At 34.2% G+C, this 17836-nt stretch overlaps 1 protein-coding gene across 9 annotated transcripts in view; it reads left to right on the top strand.

Annotated features, from left to right (window-relative positions):
• Positions 1-17836, top strand: part of MAP9 (microtubule associated protein 9) — a 65653-nt gene that overhangs the window by 26319 nt on the left and 21498 nt on the right. For 8 of the 9 annotated variants that reach the window (XM_051966985.1, XM_051966984.1, XM_051966988.1 and 5 more), the window contains 3 exons: positions 1695-1753; positions 3412-3541; positions 17736-17825. In XM_051966985.1, coding sequence (XP_051822945.1) covers positions 1695-1753; positions 3412-3541; positions 17736-17825 — 279 coding nt within the window. The remainder of the gene's footprint in view (positions 1-1694; positions 1754-3411; positions 3542-17735; positions 17826-17836) is intronic. The other variant, XM_051966991.1, reaches the window with a different exon arrangement.

Here is a 17836-nt window from a genome sequence, read left to right as displayed (position 1 = left end):
AGCCTACGGAGGGTTTTTTAATTTTTTATTAAAGCTTTTTATTTTTAAAACATATGCATAGATAATTTTCAACATTCACCCTTGCAAAACTTTGTGTTTCAAGTTGTTGTTGTTGTTTTTTTTCCCCCTCATAGGAAGGGTTTTTTAAAGATGAGGAGATTGCTAGTATTTGTAGGTAAGGAAGAGGGAAAAATTGAAGGTTGGATGAATGTAATGAGGGAAAAATTAAAGGTTGGATTATGCAGGGAGGGAGAATCTATTAGATAAACCTGAAGGAGATGGGATCCAAGGTATGTGTAAAACAGTTGGCCTTGGACAGGAAGGACAAAAGTTACTTAATCATCAGAAATTGGATAGAGGAGGAGAGACATGTCTCTCCTACAGAGGATATGAGGATAGAGGAATGACATATGAAGGAAGATTGTGAGATAAGGAATGAAGAAGTTCATGATACTCTAATTTCTCAGCAAAATATAAAGTAAGGTTCTTAACTGAGGGTGCAGAAGAGGTATGAAGTCAGGGGGATATGAGGAGATAATGGAATTGGGAGGGGGGATGGAGAGAATAAGTAGACCCAGTCAGCTCATGCATGTTAAATTCAACAGTATCTGTATAGAAACAAAGGATTTGGGGAATAATACAGAGGTGGATTTAGCAAAGTATATGACCATCTTTAGGACAAGGAAAATAAGAGCTTTGAGATTAGAGAAAAGTATGGAGATGAACTGGCTGAATATAGGTTAAAGAGTGGAATTGGGAACAAAGTGAAGTCAGAGCAGTGGTCAGATGATCTGGAGAAAATTTTGAGTTTGGTAAAGGGATTAAAAGCCACAGTGAAAATAAAGAATAGATTTAGTGGGGAACTTAAAACGTTAGGAGAGTTTTTGATCATGTAAGTGAACTACTTGTGGTAGCTAATGAGATCATGGTGAAGTTTAGAAATAAATTATGAATTGAAATGATGCACACAAATAACTAATAAAAAAAAAGAACATAGAAAGGTAATTAAAACGTAAACCAAGTGCTATGTATATCAGGTCATTCACAGTTGTCATTATCATGATATAATAAAGGATATTGTTCTAACATTAATAATTTATGTAATTTTTATAATGATACATCAGAATAAATGCTAAGCTTAGCCTGCTTAGTATACCAGTTAGAGAGATAAATGACCTGAAAATAGAAGCTTAACATTTATTTGTATAGAGAGAAGTTTCTCTTTTCTGACACTGCAGAGATATTTCTTGTCAGCAGAAAGCAAGGGATATACCTTTTAAAAGTACATTTTCCCAGATTCTTCTGGAGATCAAAAAGGCAGGCTTTTACCCTAAAGCATAAGATACTGCTACTTGCAGCCAAGGCAAATGAATACTAGTTCTTCTGTACTTCCACCTTATTTCCAGGCCCTCATTGATCCACTTATGCCTCAGGTTCTCATAAAGTAACAAATGTTTGGGAGTTTGTTAAAACTTCAAGAGAAATTTTAGAGGGCAGAGTTGGCTTTGACAGAAAGTTAGCAAACTTCCTAGAGGATACAACAGGTAAATTTGAGCCAGTAGGTAGAAAAAAAATTAACGTATATTTCTCTGCTCATATTTACAAGATTTTAAATAATTTTCTTCTGATTTCTAATCTTAATTGTGAAATAATTATATAGCTGTCTGTACAATGTATTTTTTTCTATTTATAAGAAAAAAAATGAAGATAAGAATTTGAAGAAGAGAACATCTAAAAGAGCAAAATCAAGCAGGTAATAAAATGCAAAGATCTCACATACATTAGCATTTTAGTAGAGTTGACCATATTATTTTTGTGAAGAAGATATGATTATCTCATTGGTTTTCCTTATAAAATCAGAAATATGTTCCCACAGAGAGCCATCTCCCAGTAGCAAGAGAGGAAAATATTTTCATAGTCACTAAAGTACCTTCTTGGTATTCTGACACTGAGTAATAATTTGATATAGTACTTCATATGCTCTAGAATTATTTTTCTTGCAGTTATATTCCATTCCATTTTAGAATTTAGAACAGGAAAGAATATTGGGGAGCTAGACTCCTTTTTTTTGCAGATAAAGAAAGTGTTTTTCCTTTTCCTTTTCCCAGACCAGAAGGTTCTCTTTGGTTTGTAGAGATTACATCTTTGTATTCACTGTTTTTTTTTTTGTCATAACAAAAGATATCTTTCTCTCTTTCATCAGCATGTTATAGCATATCAACTTCTTGCAGGTTGTTAAATAGTATCCTATAGTAAATAAATCTACAAATTCAGAATAAAAATTTTTTTTAAAAAATTTTTAATAAAATAAAAAAATCTTACATACTAAATTTTTCACTCAGAAACCACAAGAATGAGATCATCAATTAAAATAACCAGAATGGCAAAAGTCAGAACCCCTTATCTTAGGCTGTTTGTCCAAATTGACATTTATTACTAATTCAAAAATACATAAGTAAATAATAGAAAAATTATTAGCATTAACAAAGGAATTCTAACCAATTTTTGTTTCTTCTTAAGGATGTCAAAAGTCAAATGGAACTCTCCCAATTCTCTCTGTCCCCACCTCTATCATCCAACAGGATCTATTATTTTATCAATTAGGAGACCACTTGATATGGGAAAGCCTCTAGTGATGCAAATCTATGTCTTTATAGATACATTCTATACAGTTATTTGTGGCACATGGAAAGCAATTTGCCAAGAACTTTTTAGCTAATAAGTGTCAAAGGTGGTATATAAACCCAAGTGTTCCTGACTTGAAGCATATCTCAACAATTCATATATATATATGTGTGTGTGTGTGTGTGTGTATACACACACACACACAATATAGTATACAAATAATGCTTTTTGACATTATATCCAAATATCCAAGTGAATAATTTATTTGTCAGATCTAGCCATTGTAATTCTAAATTTTCATGACATATTAATATTTACTAATCATCTCATATGTGCCAGATACTGTACCAAGTGCTGGAGATATAAACCAGAGAGAAAAGGTAATTCCTCAAGGAATTTACAGCCTAATGGGTGAAATAACATGCAAATATATACAGAGCAATCTATAAACAGAATAAATTTGAATAATTAAAGAGGGAAAGCATTGGACAAGATGAGCTAAATCCCCAAATTCTGCTAAGTTAGAAGTCATCTAAGTAGGAAATACCTACCTTGCCTTAAATCTGTTTTGTTTATTTAGTCTAAATTTTGATTGAATAATCCAAATAAAGCTATTTTAATTTTGTCATAATTTGTCATAATTAGGCCATTTTCATGTAAGACATTTAATTTTCTACAAGAGATGCAAACTGACATTCTACAAACTGAATTGTATAGTTTTATCTTGATCCATCTGGATCTTTTAAAATTGGCGACTTTTGAATTCTTAGAAAAATCTCCTTCTAGGAAAAAATCTCTGCCTACAAGTGCATCTTCCCAGTACCTGGGGACTTTAAAGATCTTGGACCAGAAACCTTCACAGAAACAGAGTCTAGAGCTTGACAAAGCTGATTCCTTACGGGCAGCTGTTTATCAGGTAAAATATTAACAGTGATAATGGATATCATAATATTTTTTAGAAGAAAAAATAATTTGACAAAGATATCTGTGTTAATTTTTTTCAAAAAAGATTTCTATTCACAATTGGTGAGCAGCCAGAATATTCAACAAGCTACATAGCAAATTGAAATGATTATTTTTTAGAGTGACTTTAAGTGGGTAGAGCAAGGAGGAAGGCTCAAGAACAACAAAAAGTACAATACATTATATTTTGATAATGAAGGAATAGATTATTGTTATATGCAATATGCATGTGTATCTACTTTAAAATTTGTGTCATGTATAAGAAAGTGTAAATAATATTTTCCAACAGTGTATTATTTTAAATTAAAACTATATTCTCATTTTTAGTTTCATAGCTTATCACTAATTCTAAAAAGAGGAATTTGTTTATTTGGTGTAGATTTAAGGGGAACCATTGGGATTTCAGAGATAGAAGTGTGTTGTTTAGTGCCAATTTTGTTAAATTGATATTGAATTCCTTCTATTTATAAGAAATAAAGGCATTTTATATGCATGTGTATACATATATATATATATATATGATGTATACATGTATTTGTATGCATTTATATGTGTAGACATATTTTGTGTATATGTATATATGTAGGTACATATATATTTTTATTTATATTATGCACACATGAAAATTTTCTATTAATTACTATTTTACTACCTTTGTGTTATAAACTCCTTTGACTAGTAAAGCCTGTAGACCCTTGAACCCTTTCTTAGAATAGTATTTTTAAAAACATAAATTACAAATGAGACAAATTATATTGAAATAAAAAGGGGATTATTTTCCCATTCAATTTTCTATATACTGTATAATTGATCTATCTGTGGATCCCAGGTTAGGAACTTCTGATATGGTCTTAGCATCTACATTGAGGTGAATGAGTTAGTTTTTTTTTTTTTTCTTCCTGTAAGGGGTTGGTTTGTTTGAAATGACATTGTAAAATGTAGAAACCACTGACTTTCAGGTAATTAGAATTATAAATATGGTATACTTAAAAATTAGTTTTACATATGTTTAAAGATTAAAATGTTAAAAATAAATTTGGTTCAGTTATTTTCTAAATATGCTGATTATAAAGCCACATTTAAGGTGGAACCAAGATGGCAAAGTAAAAGTAAACACTCGCCTTAGCTTCCTCCCCAAACCCTCCAAATGCTTTTAAATAATGATGTTAAACAAATTATAAAATGGCAGAACTCTAAAAAAAAAAAAAAGAAAGAAAGAAAGAAAGAAACAATTTCCAGCCCAAGATAATTTAGGAGGTCTACAAGGAAAGGTCTGTTGTATCTGGGGGAAAAGAGGAACTCAGTCCATCTCAAATCAGCAGGCCTTAGGGGCGCCTAAATCAGTGGTAGCTGTGGGGGTTTTCAAACCTTTCAGCCGACAAATGGTAAAGATGATGATCAAACAGTGGGTAAGATGGATAGGAGACTTTTTGTTGTCACGGGGGCAGGGCTCTTTTGTTTTGCCTGTATTTGAACCTGGGTCATAGTCCTGGGACTTAGTTCCAATGTGAGAAGAAAAGAGCATTAGCATTGCAGAGCTTGTGGCTGCAGGGGAGCAGGCACACCCTAGTCATAGCTCTAAAGGTTAAAATAGCGCTTGTGGTCAATCACAAACCAGTGCATAGAACAGGAGAGTAGTAAAAGCAGCTCTCCCTAAATCATACTGAAGTATCCACGGGAGAGAAAATATAGGACAGCTAAAATAATGAAAATTTAAGAGTGTTTATTGCTAGCTAACGACTGAACCCCACCAGAACAGGGGAGTCAGTGAATGAGTGGTCTCAGGGTCCATATATTTATAGAAAGAAGAGACATCAAAATGTTTCTTGATACATTTGTTATAATAGGAGGAATTTCTATTCTAGACAGAAAGCAAAAGCTATCACAATAAGGGTGCCATTCCCAGACTGCAATAAGACAGTATTTCTTTGTTTATCAAGTTGTCAAGGTCTTAGATTTTTTAGGGCAACAAATCCAGGGGTATAAAAAGACCATCTACATTAGGGCATGAAGGACTAGTAACAAACTTCTAACTATAGAGTTTCAAGATTGTTTCTCCCGGTCCCATCTGGGATGCTTTTCCACTTCAGTACCATCTTGAAAGAGCTAAAAACCTACAGCTCCCCAGAATTACCTCTGAAAACAGCTGAAAACAGCTATGCCTGCAACAACGATGGTGCTAGAGTGGAGTAGTGCTGAGACAGGGGTGGGGCCTTTTTTGGCAGAAGGCAGTCATAGGTGTAGGCCAAATTGGGCTGCATAAAACCTCAAAAATGGTTTCCTCTGCACTTGGGACCTGTTCTTCGGAAGCAGAGTTCTACTTTGGCTCTGGAAAATTAGCAAACATGAAAAAAAAAAAATTCTGACCATAGAAAGTCATGACAGAGGCAAGGAAGATAAGAGCACATATTCAGAGGAACAACGAATTCAAAATCCCTGCATCCAAAACCTCAAAGAAAAATATGACTTGGCCTCAGGCCATGGAAGAGCTCAAAAAGTTAGAGGAAAAAATGGGAAGAGAAATGAGAGTGATGCAAGAAAATCATGAAAAAAGTGAAAAAAATCATGAAAAAAAATAAAGGAGATACCAAAAAAAAAAAAAAAAAAAACTGAAAAATTAATACCTTAAAAAACAAACTAGACAATGGCTAAAAGAGGTACAAAAATCCAACGAAGAGAAAAATGCTTTGAGGAATAGGATTCACCAAATGGAAAGTAAAAAAGCTCACTAAAAAAATTAATTTCTTAAAAGTTAGAATTTGAGTGGAAGTAAATGACAATAAGACATCAAGAAAGAAACAAATCAAAACAATGAAAAAAGAAAAGAAAATCTGAAATACATCATTGGTAAAACTGATCTGGAAAATAATCCAGGAGATCCAGGAGAAATAATTTAAGAATTATTGGATTACCTGAAAGTCATGATCCAAAAAAAAAAAAAAAAAAAAACCTAGACATGATATCTTGGGAAGGGGATAAGAGAAGAGGAAAGCTGGGGAAAGCTGATAGGAGGAGGAGCAATTTGGGAGAGGTGAAATTCAGAAACAAAATATTTTTGAGAATGGATGGGGTAGAAGGAGAGAGAGAAAAACAAGTAGGAAAAATAGGATGGAGGGAAATACATAGTTGCTAATTGTTACTGTGAAAAAATTGTTTACACTGAGTTTTTCTGATAAGACTTCATTTCTCAAATATAAAAAAACTGAATCAAATTTATGAAATAAGAACCATCCCTAAAATGATATAAATGGTTAAAGGATATGATCAGGCAATTTTCCAACAATACAATTAAAACTGTCCATAATTATTTGAAAAAAAATGTTCCTAGATATCACTATTGCAAATAAATGCAAATTAAACAGTTCTGTGCTATTATCTCACAACTGTCAGATTGACTAATATAGCAGTAAAGGGAAGTGAAAAATGTTGGAAGACATATGGGAAAATTAAAACAATATACCATTGGTGAAGTTGTATTCTTTTTTATTTAATATTTTATTTTTCCCCAGTTACAAGCAAAAAAAAAAAAATTAACATTTGTTTTTAACACTTTTGAGTTCTATGTTCTCTCCCTTCCTCCTCCACACCACCTCCATTGAGAAGGCACATGTGAAGCTATAGGTAAAACATTTCCATAAAACATAGATTTCCCCCCCCTTAGGGAAAAAGACTTCAAGAAAAATTGTATCAGATATGATCAGTTCTTTTTCTGGATATAGATGGCATTTTTCATCATAAAATAGGATGTAGTTTGAGTGGTCTAGATTCCTGGTGGTCTAGAGATTAGTGGTTATAAGAGAGTTTGTTAAGAATCCTCTTTAAATTGGCCATAAGTTTTAGGAATGAAAGAAGTCACTCATTCCAAAATTATTAGTTGCAAAATGAAAGTTTATTGTTAGATAGAACTCATTTTATCAAGAGAATGACTTCTGTAGTGGCAGATCTATGGAAAATGGAGTTTTGCACTGAGAGAATGCAGTTCTCAGTGAACAGAAGGATCCTGATAGCTGAGTGAGCTATCTAGGTCCATCTGCAAAGACTTTAGTGGATGGGAGCTATTATATTGGGTGTCTTGGGGGCTGGGGCAGCCCAAGCAGGTCAAATCCAGTGGGGAAGGGGGGGCCTGGGACAGCCCATATCTCCTATTGGAATTAACAGCACTTCAAAGAGGTGCTTTTTGGCCAGGATTTCTAATTGAATCAAAGGCTCTGGCATCCTGGAAAGATAACTTATCGAGGGGCATATACTTGCCCCAGGAGGAGCTGAAAATCTGAAAGGGATCACAGATCAATAGGAAATATAGTTTCTTTTTTTTTTTATTTAAATTTTTTATTTAATAATTACTTTATATTGACACTCGTTTCTGTTCCGATTTTTTTTTCCCCTCCCTCCCTCCACCCCCTCCCCTAGATGGCAAGCAGTCCTTTATATGTTGGATATGTTGCAGTATATCCTAGATACAATATATGTTTGCAGAGCCGAACAGTTCTCTTGTTGCTTAGGGAGAATTGGATTCAGAAGGTATAAATAACCCGGGAAGAAAAACAAAAAATGCAGATAGTTTACATTCGTTTCCCAGTGTTCTTTCTTTGGGTGTAGCTGCTTTTGTCCGTCATTTATCAATTGAAACTCAGGTCTCTTTGTCAAAGAAATCCACTTCCATCAAAATATGTCCTCATACAACATCGTTGTCGAAGTGTATAATGATCTCCTGGTTCTGCTCCTTTCACTTAGCATCAGTTCATGTAAGTCTCGCCAGTCCTCTCTGTATTCATCCTGCTGGTCATTTCTTACAGAACAATAATATTCCATAACATTCATATACCACAATTTACCCAGCCATTCTCCAATTGATGGGCATCCATTCATTTTCCAGTTTCTAGCCACTACAAACAGGGCTGCTACAAACATTTTGGCACATACAGGTCCCTTTCCCTTCTTTAGTATTTCTTTGGGATATAAGCCCAATAGAAACACTGCTGGATCAAAGGGTATGCACAATTTGATAATTTTTTGGGCATAATTCCAGATTGCTCTCCAGAATGGTTGGATTCGTTCACAACTCCACCAACAATGCATTAGTGTCCCAGTTTTCCCGCATCCCCTCCAACATTCATCATTATTTTTTCCTGTCATCTTAGCCAATCTGACAGGTGTGTAGTGGTATCTCAGAGTTGTCTTAATTTGCATTTCTCTGATCAATAATGATTTGGAACACTCTTTCATATGAGTGGTAATAGTTTCAATCTCATCCTCTGAAAATTGTCTGTTCATATCCTTTGACCATTTATCAATTGGAGAATGGCTTGATTTCTTATAAATTTGAGTCAGTTCTCTATATATTTTGGAAATGAGGCCTTTATCAGAACCTTTAACTGTGAAAATGTTTTCCCAGTTTGTTGCTTCCCTTCTAATCTTGTTTGCATTAGTTTTATTTGTACAAAGGCTTTTTAATTTGATGTAATCGAAATTTTCTATTCTGTGATCAGTAATGGTCTCTAGTTCATCTTTGGTCACAAATTTCTTTCTCCTCCACAAGTCTGAGAGATAAACTATTCTATGTTCCTCTAATTTATTTATAATCTCGTTCTTTATGCCTAGGTCATAGACCCATTTTGATCTTATCTTGGTATATGGTGTTAAGTGTGGGTCCATGCCTAATTTCTGCCATACTAATTTCCAATTATCCCAGCAGTTTTTATCAAATAATGAATTCTTTTCCCAGAAGTTAGGGGCTTTGGGTTTGTCAAACACTAGATTGCTATAATTGACTATTCTGTCTTGTGAGCCTAGCCTTTTCCACTGATCCACTAATCTATTTCTTAGCCAATACCAAATGGTTTTGGTGACTGCTGCTTTATAATATAATTTTAGATCAGGTACAGCTAGGCCACCTTCATTTGATTTTTTTTTCATTAATTCCCTTGAGATTCTCGACTTTTTATTGTTCCATATGAATTTTGTTGTTATTTTTTCTAGATCAATAAAATATTTTCTTGGAAGTCTGATTGGTATAGCACTAAATAAATAGATTAGTTTAGGGAGTATTGTCATCTTTATTATGTTCGCTCGGCCGATCCAAGAGCACTTAATATTTTTCCAATTATTTAAGTCTGACTTTATTTGTGTGGAGACTTTTTTATAATTTTGCTCATATAGTTCCTGACTTTCTTTTGGTAGATAGATTCCCAAATATTTTATGGTATCAACAGTTATTCTGAATGGAATTTCTCTTTGTATCTCTTGCTGTTGGGTTTTGTTGGTGATGTATAAAAATGCTGAGGATTTATGGGGATTTATTTTGTAGCCAGCTACTTTGCTAAAATTATGAATTATTTCCAATAGCTTTTTGGTAGAATCTCTGGGGTTCTCTAGGTATACCATCATATCATCTGCAAAGAGTGATAGTTTGGTTTCCTCATTGCCTACTCTAATTCCTTTAATATCTTTCTCGACTCTTATTGCCGAGGCTAGTGTTTCTAATACGATATTAAATAATAATGGTGATAGTGGGCAACCTTGCTTCACTCCAGATCTTACTGGGAAAGGTTCCAGTTTTTCCCCATTGCATATGATGCTTACTGATGGTTTTAAATATATGCTCCTGACTATTTTAAGGAAAAGTCCATTTATTCCTATGCTCTCAAGTGTTTTTATTAGGAATGGATGTTGGATTTTATCAAATGCTTTTTCTGCATCTATTGAGATGATCATGTGGTTTTTGTTTGTTTGGTTATTGATATAGTCAATTATGCTAATAGTTTTCCTAATATTGAACCAGCCCTGCATTCCTGGTATAAATCCTACTTGGTCATAGTGTATTATCCTGGTGACAATTTTCTGTAATCTTTTTGCTAATATTTTATTTAAGATTTTAGCATCAATATTCATTAGGGAGATTGGTCTATAATTTTCTTTCTCTGTTTTCAGCCTACCTGGTTTAGGTATCAGTACCATGTCTGTGTCATAAAAGGAGTTTGGTAGGACTCCTTCAATCCCTATTTTTTCAAATAGTTTATATAACATTGGAGTTAATTGTTCTTTAAATGTTTGGTAGAATTCACATGTAAATCCATCTGGTCCTGGGGATTTTTTCTTAGGGAGTTGATTGATAGTTTGTTCTATTTCTTTTTCTGAGATGGGACTGTTTAGGATATTTACTTCTTCCTCTGTTAGTTTGGGCAAGCTGTATTTTTGGAGGTATTTTTCTATTTCATTTAAGTTGTCGAATTTATTGGCATAAAGTTGGGCAAAGTAACTCCTAATTATTGCTCTAATTTCCTCTTCGTTAGTGGTGAGTTCTCCCTTTTCATTTTTAAGACTAACAATTTGATTTTCCTCTTTCCTTTTTTTAATCAGATTTACTAAGGGTTTGTCTATTTTGTTGGTTTTTTCATAGAACCAACTCTTAGTTTTATTAATCAATTCAATAGTTTTTTTACTTTCAATTTTATTGATCTCACCTTTTATTTTTAGAATTTCAAGTTTAGTGTTTGACTGGGGGTTTTTAATTTGTTCCTTTTCTAGCATTTTTAATTGCAAACCCAATTCATTGACCTTCTCTTTCTCTATTTTATACAAATAGGCCTCTAGAGATATGAAATTTCCCCTTATTACCGCTTTGGCTGCATCCCATACATTTTGGTATGATGTCTCATTATTATCGTTTTCTTGGGTGAAGTTATTAATTATGTCTATGATTTGCTGTTTCACCCAATCATTCTTTAGTATGAGATTATTTAGTTTCCAATTATTTTTTGGTCTACTTCCCCCTGCTTTTTTGTTGAATGTAATTTTCATTGCATCGTGGTCTGAAAAGGATGCATTTACTATTTCTGCCTTACTACATTTGAGTTTGAGGTTTTTATGTCCTAATATATGGTCAATTTTTGTATAGGTTCCATGAACTGCTGAAAAGAAAGTGTATTCCTTTCTGTCTCCATTACATTTTCTCCAGAGATCTATCATATCTAACTTTTCTAGTATTCTATTTACCTCTTTGACTTCTTTCTTATTTATTTTGTGGTTTGATTTATCTAATTCTGAGAGTGCAAGGTTAAGATCTCCCACTATTATAGTTTTACTGTCTATTTCTTCTTGCAGCTCTCTTAGTTTCTCTTTTAAGAATTTAGATGCTACCCCACTTGGTGCATATATGTTTAATATAGATAGTGCTTCATTATCCATGCTACCCTTTAGCAAGATATAGTGTCCTTCCTTATCTCTTTTAATTAGATCAATTTTTGCTTTAGCTTGATCTGAGATCAGGATGGCTACCCCTGCTTTTTTGACTTCACCTGAAGCATAGTAGATTTTGCTCCAACCTTTTACCTTTAACCTGCATGTATCTCCCCGCTTCAGGTGTGTTTCCTGTAAACAACATATTGTAGGATTCTGGCTTTTAATCCATTCTGCTAACCGCTTCCTCTTTATGGGGGAGTTTACCCCGTTCACGTTTATGGTTAGAATGACCAATTCTGTATTACTTGCCATCTTGTTAACCCCGGTTTATGCTTTCCTCCCTTCTTTCCCCTTCCCCCCCTTCCCAGTATTAAGCTTGTGAGCACCACTTGCTTCTCACAGCCCTCCCTTTTTAGTATCCCTCCCCCCCCCTTAGAGTTCCTCCCCCTATCTTACCCCTTTCCCTCCCAGTTCCCGTATTCCCTTCCCCTTAGCTTATTCCTTCCCTTTTCACTTTTCCCTTCTCACTTTTCAATGAGATGGGAGAAGTTTCACCATAGATTGAATATGTCTTAAGATTTTTCACTTAAAGCCAATTCTGAAGGCAGTAAGATACCCACTATATTCATCCCCCTCCATTCTTTCTCTCAGATATAATAGGTTTCCTATGCCTCTTCATGAGATGTACTACCCCCACTTTACCCTTTTTCTGGTACAATGTCCTTTCCACATCAATTTCTAGAACAAGGTATACATGTATTCTTTATACATCTATATAGTCAAAATATAGTTCCCAAGATTAATCTTTACCTTTTTAGATTTCTCTTGAGTTCTATATTTGTAGATCAAACTTTTTGTTAAGTTCTGGTTTTTTCATCAGAAATAGATGAAATTCGCTTACTTCGTTGAATGTCCATCTTCTTCCCTGGAAAAAGATGCTCATTCTCGCTGGGTAAGTTATTTTTGGTTGCATACCAAGTTCCTTAGCCTTTCGGAATATCATATTCCAGGCCCTTCGATCTTTTAATGTGGATGCTGCCAGATCCTGGGTGATCCTTATTGTGGCTCCTTGATACTTGAATTGGGTTTTTCTAGCCGCTTGCAATATTTTTTCCTTCATCTGAGGGTTCTGGCATTTGGCCACTATATTCCTTGGTGTTTTGATTTTAGGATCCCTTTCAGTGGGTGATCGATGAATCCTTTCAATGTTTATTTTTTCCTCTGTTCCTATGACTTCTGGGCAGTTCTCTTTGATAATTTCCTGGAAAATAGTGTCCAGGCTCTTTTTTTCATCATGTTTTTCTGGGAGTCCAATGATTCTCAGATTGTCTCTCCTGGATCTGTTTTCCAGGTCTGTTGTCTTCCCCAGAAGGTATTTCACATTTTTCTCCATTGTTTGATTTTTTTGGATTTGCTTGACTGATTCTTCTTGTCTCCTCGAGTCATTCAATTCCACTTGTTCAATTCTGATTTTCAGTGAAGTATTCTCTTCACTCACTTTTTTAAAATCTTTTTCTAATTGTCCAATTGAGTTCTTTTGTTCTGTGGAATTTTTTTCCATTTCGCCAATTTTGTTTTTTAGAGAGCTGTTTTCTGTTTCCAGTTCACTAATCCTATTTTTCAAGGATTTTACTTCTTTATCCACTCTCTCTTTAACTGACTTCTCCAGGCTCTTTTGCCAAGCCTCCCTCTCCTTTTCCCATTTTTCTTCTAGCTCCCTTGTGAGAGCCTTTTTAATCACTTCTATGAGGTTCATCTGTGCTGAGGAACAGACGATCTCCTCCTTTGGGGAATCACCTGGGGACTGCCTGTTTTTAGTCTCCTCAGGATTTAGAGTCTGCTCTCTATCTGTATAGAAGCTGTCAAGGGTTAAAGTCCTCTTCAGCTTCTTGCTCATTCTGTCTATTAATCAGAGACAAACTACCAAAGAAAAACAGAAAAAACTGGAGTCTTTCTTTGGGGGGGGGGCTGGGTGTGTTATCGAGCTTCCTCTACAGACTGCAGGGGGCAGCAGTGAGGCACTAGCAGGACTGTGTTGCGCGTGCGCTCTGAGATCCCAGAGCGTGCTGAGTCACTGTGGGGGGGTGGGGGAGAGGGGAGACGGCCAGGTCCTGAGAGACTCCAGCTGTTTGGGGTTGTATTCTTCAGCCCCGGTGTTTTCAGCTTCTCTGCTGGGCTGCTGACTTGCTGCCGGAGGAAAGTATCCAAACCTGTAGCGAAGCTCTCCCCGCAGAGACGGCTGCGATCACTCCCCACCCCCTCTCCAGTCTGCTCCTGTGCCCTCACTGCCGCTGCCCGCCGCCTGCGCCCGATCTAAAACCATCCCAGCCCTCCAGTAAAGACAGACCTTTCTTGGCAGATCTCAAGGATGGCTTCTCTTGGTAACTATATGTGGGTTTTTTTCAGTCAAGCATTGATTCAGAGGCTTGTAATGAAGTGGATAGTGAGAGAAAGCATGGAGCTTATGCAGCAGTGAGCCTCCTCTCCGCCATCTTAACCGGAAGTCAAATATAGTTTCTTAAAGAGACCACAACCTGCTTCAGTTCTTCAGAGTAATGTTGGGTCATTTATAACTGATCACCCCCCACACAACATTGTTATTGCTTTACATAGTACATTTCACTTTGCACAAGCCTTATGGAGGACTTTCTAAGTTTTTCTGAGAGAGTTCTGATCATGTCTTATTAGAAGACATTAGATTAGATATTTTTATTAGAAATATGAGTGTAGAAATCTTATCCTAAAGGAAAGTATAGAAAGGGCATTTGAAATGGGAATGAAAAGGAGAGAGAATAAAATTAAATGTATATTTAATAATAGAATAAATGTTTTGCCCATTTCATTTGTATGCATATGTCCTTTACCTTTTTGTTTTTGATCTCTTTAGGATACAAATAGTGGTATTGCTTGGTCAAAGTGGTTTTATAGTCATTTAGGCAAAATGTGCAAATTGTTCAAATGATTGAATCAGTCCCACAATTCTATCAACAATGCATTAAAGTCTCATTTTCTCTCCCACATTTGTCATTTTCCTTTTCTGGCCCAATAGCCAATCTAATAGATAAGAGTTAGTATAGTACCTCCGAGTTGTTTTAATTTGCATTTCTCCATTCAATAATGAGAGTACTTTTTTATATATTATAATTTGATTACTTCATCTAAAAACTTTATACTTTTTGATCATTTATAAATTGGGGAATGGTTTTTTTTTTTTTTTTTTTTTTTAATAAATCTGACTCAATTTCCTATATCTGTAAGAAATGAGGCTTTCATCAGAGAAATTTGCTTCAAAATTCTTTTCACAATTACCATTACTATCTCCCAATTTTATGTTGGCAAAGATTGGAAATTGAAGGAGTGTCCATCAATTAGGGAATAGATGAGCAAGTTGTGTGATTGTGATGGAATGTTGCTTTAAGAAATGAGCAGAATGCGCTTAAAAAAAAAGATTATGTGAAGTGAAATGAGCAAAACCAGAATAGTATACACAGTAATAGCAGTTTGTATGATGATCTACTATGAATACCTTAATTATTCTCAAGAATACAATGATCTATGATAATTTTATAGAACTTTTGGTAAAAGATGATATTCATCTCCAGAAAAAAAAGTGGTAGATTTTGAGTGCAGATCGGAGATAATTTTTTTCTTTTTATGATCATTCATTTGTTGTTAATAGCTTTTTGTTTTCAAAATAAATGCAGAGACAGTTTTCAACATTTCCACTTGCAAAATCTTGTGTTCCCAATTTTTTTCCCTCCCTTCCCCTTACCTCCTGCCCTAGACAGCAGATATTCCAATATATGTTAAGCATGTGTGATTCTTTTATACATATTTATCATGCTGCACAAGAAAAGTCAGATGGAAAAAGACAAACAACAAAAAAAGTGAAAATACTATGTTGTGATCCACATTTCAGTTTCCACAGTCCTCTTTCTGGATGTAGATGGCTCTCTCCATTACAAGCCTATTGAAATTGTCCTGAATTACCTCATTGTTGAAAAGAGCCTCCTCCATCAGAATTGATCATCACATAATCATCTTATTGCTGTCTACAATATTCTCTTGGTTCTACTCATTTCACTTAGCATCAGTTCTTGTCAGTCTCTCCAGGCCTTTCTGAAATCATCTTGCTGATATTTTCTTATAGAATTATAATACTCTATATAATTTATATGCCATAATTTGCCCAGCCATTCCTTAATTGATGGGCAGCTACTCGGTTTCCAATTTCTTACCACTACAAAAAAATGGTACAAACATTTTTGCACATGTGGGTTCTTTTCCTTTTTTTATGATCTCTTTGGGATATAGGCCCAGTGGAAACATTGCTGAATCAAAAAGTATTCAGAGTTTGATAGACCTTTGAGAATAGTTCCAAATTGCTCTCCAAAATGGAGTTGTAAACTCCAGTTTTCTTAGATCCCCTCCAACATTTATCATTATCTTTTCTTTTTATCTTAGCCAATCTGAGAAGTGTGTAGTAACACGATTAATTGGCATTTCTGTGATTTAGAGTATTTTTTCATATGACTAGAAATGGTTTTAATTTCTTCATCTGAAAATTGTCTTCATATCCTTTGACCATTTATCAATTGAAGAATGACTTGTATTCTTATAAATTTGAGTCAGTTTTCTATATATTTTAGAAACAAGGCCTTTATCAGAACCGTTGGATGTAAAATGTTTTCCCTTCTAATTTTCTGCTTTTTCTTCTTTTCTGTTTCCACTTCTAATCTTTGCTGCATTGATTTTGTTTATATTAAATTAAAAAGGTTTTGTACAAAAACCTTTTTTGTTGTTTGTTGTACAAAAAAATTATCCATTTTGCATTTCATAATGTACTCTATTTATTTTTGGTCATAAATTCCTTCCTTTTATAAAGAACTGAGATGTAGTCTTTCCCTTGTTCTCCTAATTTGCTTATTGTATCACTCTTTGTGTCTGAATCATGAACCCATTTAACCTTATCTTGGTATGAATTGTTATGTAGAGTGTTAGTTATTGGTCAATGCCTAGTTTCTGCCACACTATTTTCCAATTTTCTCAGCAGTTTTTTTTTTTTTTCTTTCAAATAGTGAGTTCTTATCCCAGAAGCTGGAATTTTGGATTTATCAATCACTTGATTACTATCGTCATTGACTACTGTGTCTTGTGAACCTAACTTATTCCACTGATCCAACTACTCTATTTTTTATCCAGTACCAAATAGTTTTGGTGACTGCTGCTTTATAATATACCTTTAGGTGTGGTATAGGTTGGCCGCTTTTGTTTGCATTTTTTTCATTAATTCCTTGAAATTCTTGACCTTTTGTTCTTCCAGATGAATTTTATTTTTTTTTAAGCTCTGTAATTTCTCTGCAATTTGATTGGTGTGGCATTGAATAAGTAGATTAATTTCAGTAGTTTGTCATTTTTATTCTATTAGCTTGGTCTACCCATGAACACTTGACATTCTTCCATTTGTTTAGCTCTAATTTTATTTGTGTGGAAAGTGTTTTGTAATTGTGTTCCCATAATTGCCGACTTTTGTCTGGGCAGAATAGTATATTGTCTACAATTATTTTAAATATAATTTCTCTTTGTATCTCTCTTGTTGCTGGACTTTGTTAGTAATGTATAGAAATGCTGATGATTTATGTGGATTTATTTTGTATCTGCAACTTTAACTTTGCTAAAGTTGTTGTTTCTTGGAGTTTTTAGTTAATTCTTTAGGATAGAGATAACTTTTCTTCTGTTTTTTTTTTTTCTTTCACAGAATCACTTACATGAAAATGTTTTTCACATGACTACACACATTTCTTGTATTTTCAGTAAGAGGGAAAAAAGGGAATAAAACAATTTGCAACTCAAAATTGGAAAAAAAAAACTTGTTTTTATATGTAATTAGGAAGAAATAAAATATTTGATAAAATAAAAATTTAAAAACATTCTTTTGGTGCTTTTTTTCCCCTTGTTTTTTATAGGACTGGCTTATAAAGAAAAATTTGTGTTTTCAAGAACTTCAAAGGATTAAAAAGAATGAAGCTGAAAATTTAAAGATACAAAATGAACAGGTATCTGGAAA

Source organism: Antechinus flavipes, chromosome 6, assembly GCF_016432865.1.
Source record: "Antechinus flavipes isolate AdamAnt ecotype Samford, QLD, Australia chromosome 6, AdamAnt_v2, whole genome shotgun sequence".
NCBI lineage: Eukaryota > Metazoa > Chordata > Mammalia > Dasyuromorphia > Dasyuridae > Antechinus > Antechinus flavipes.
Note: the sequence above shows the minus strand (reverse complement) of the source record. Positions and strands in the feature narration are given on the sequence as shown.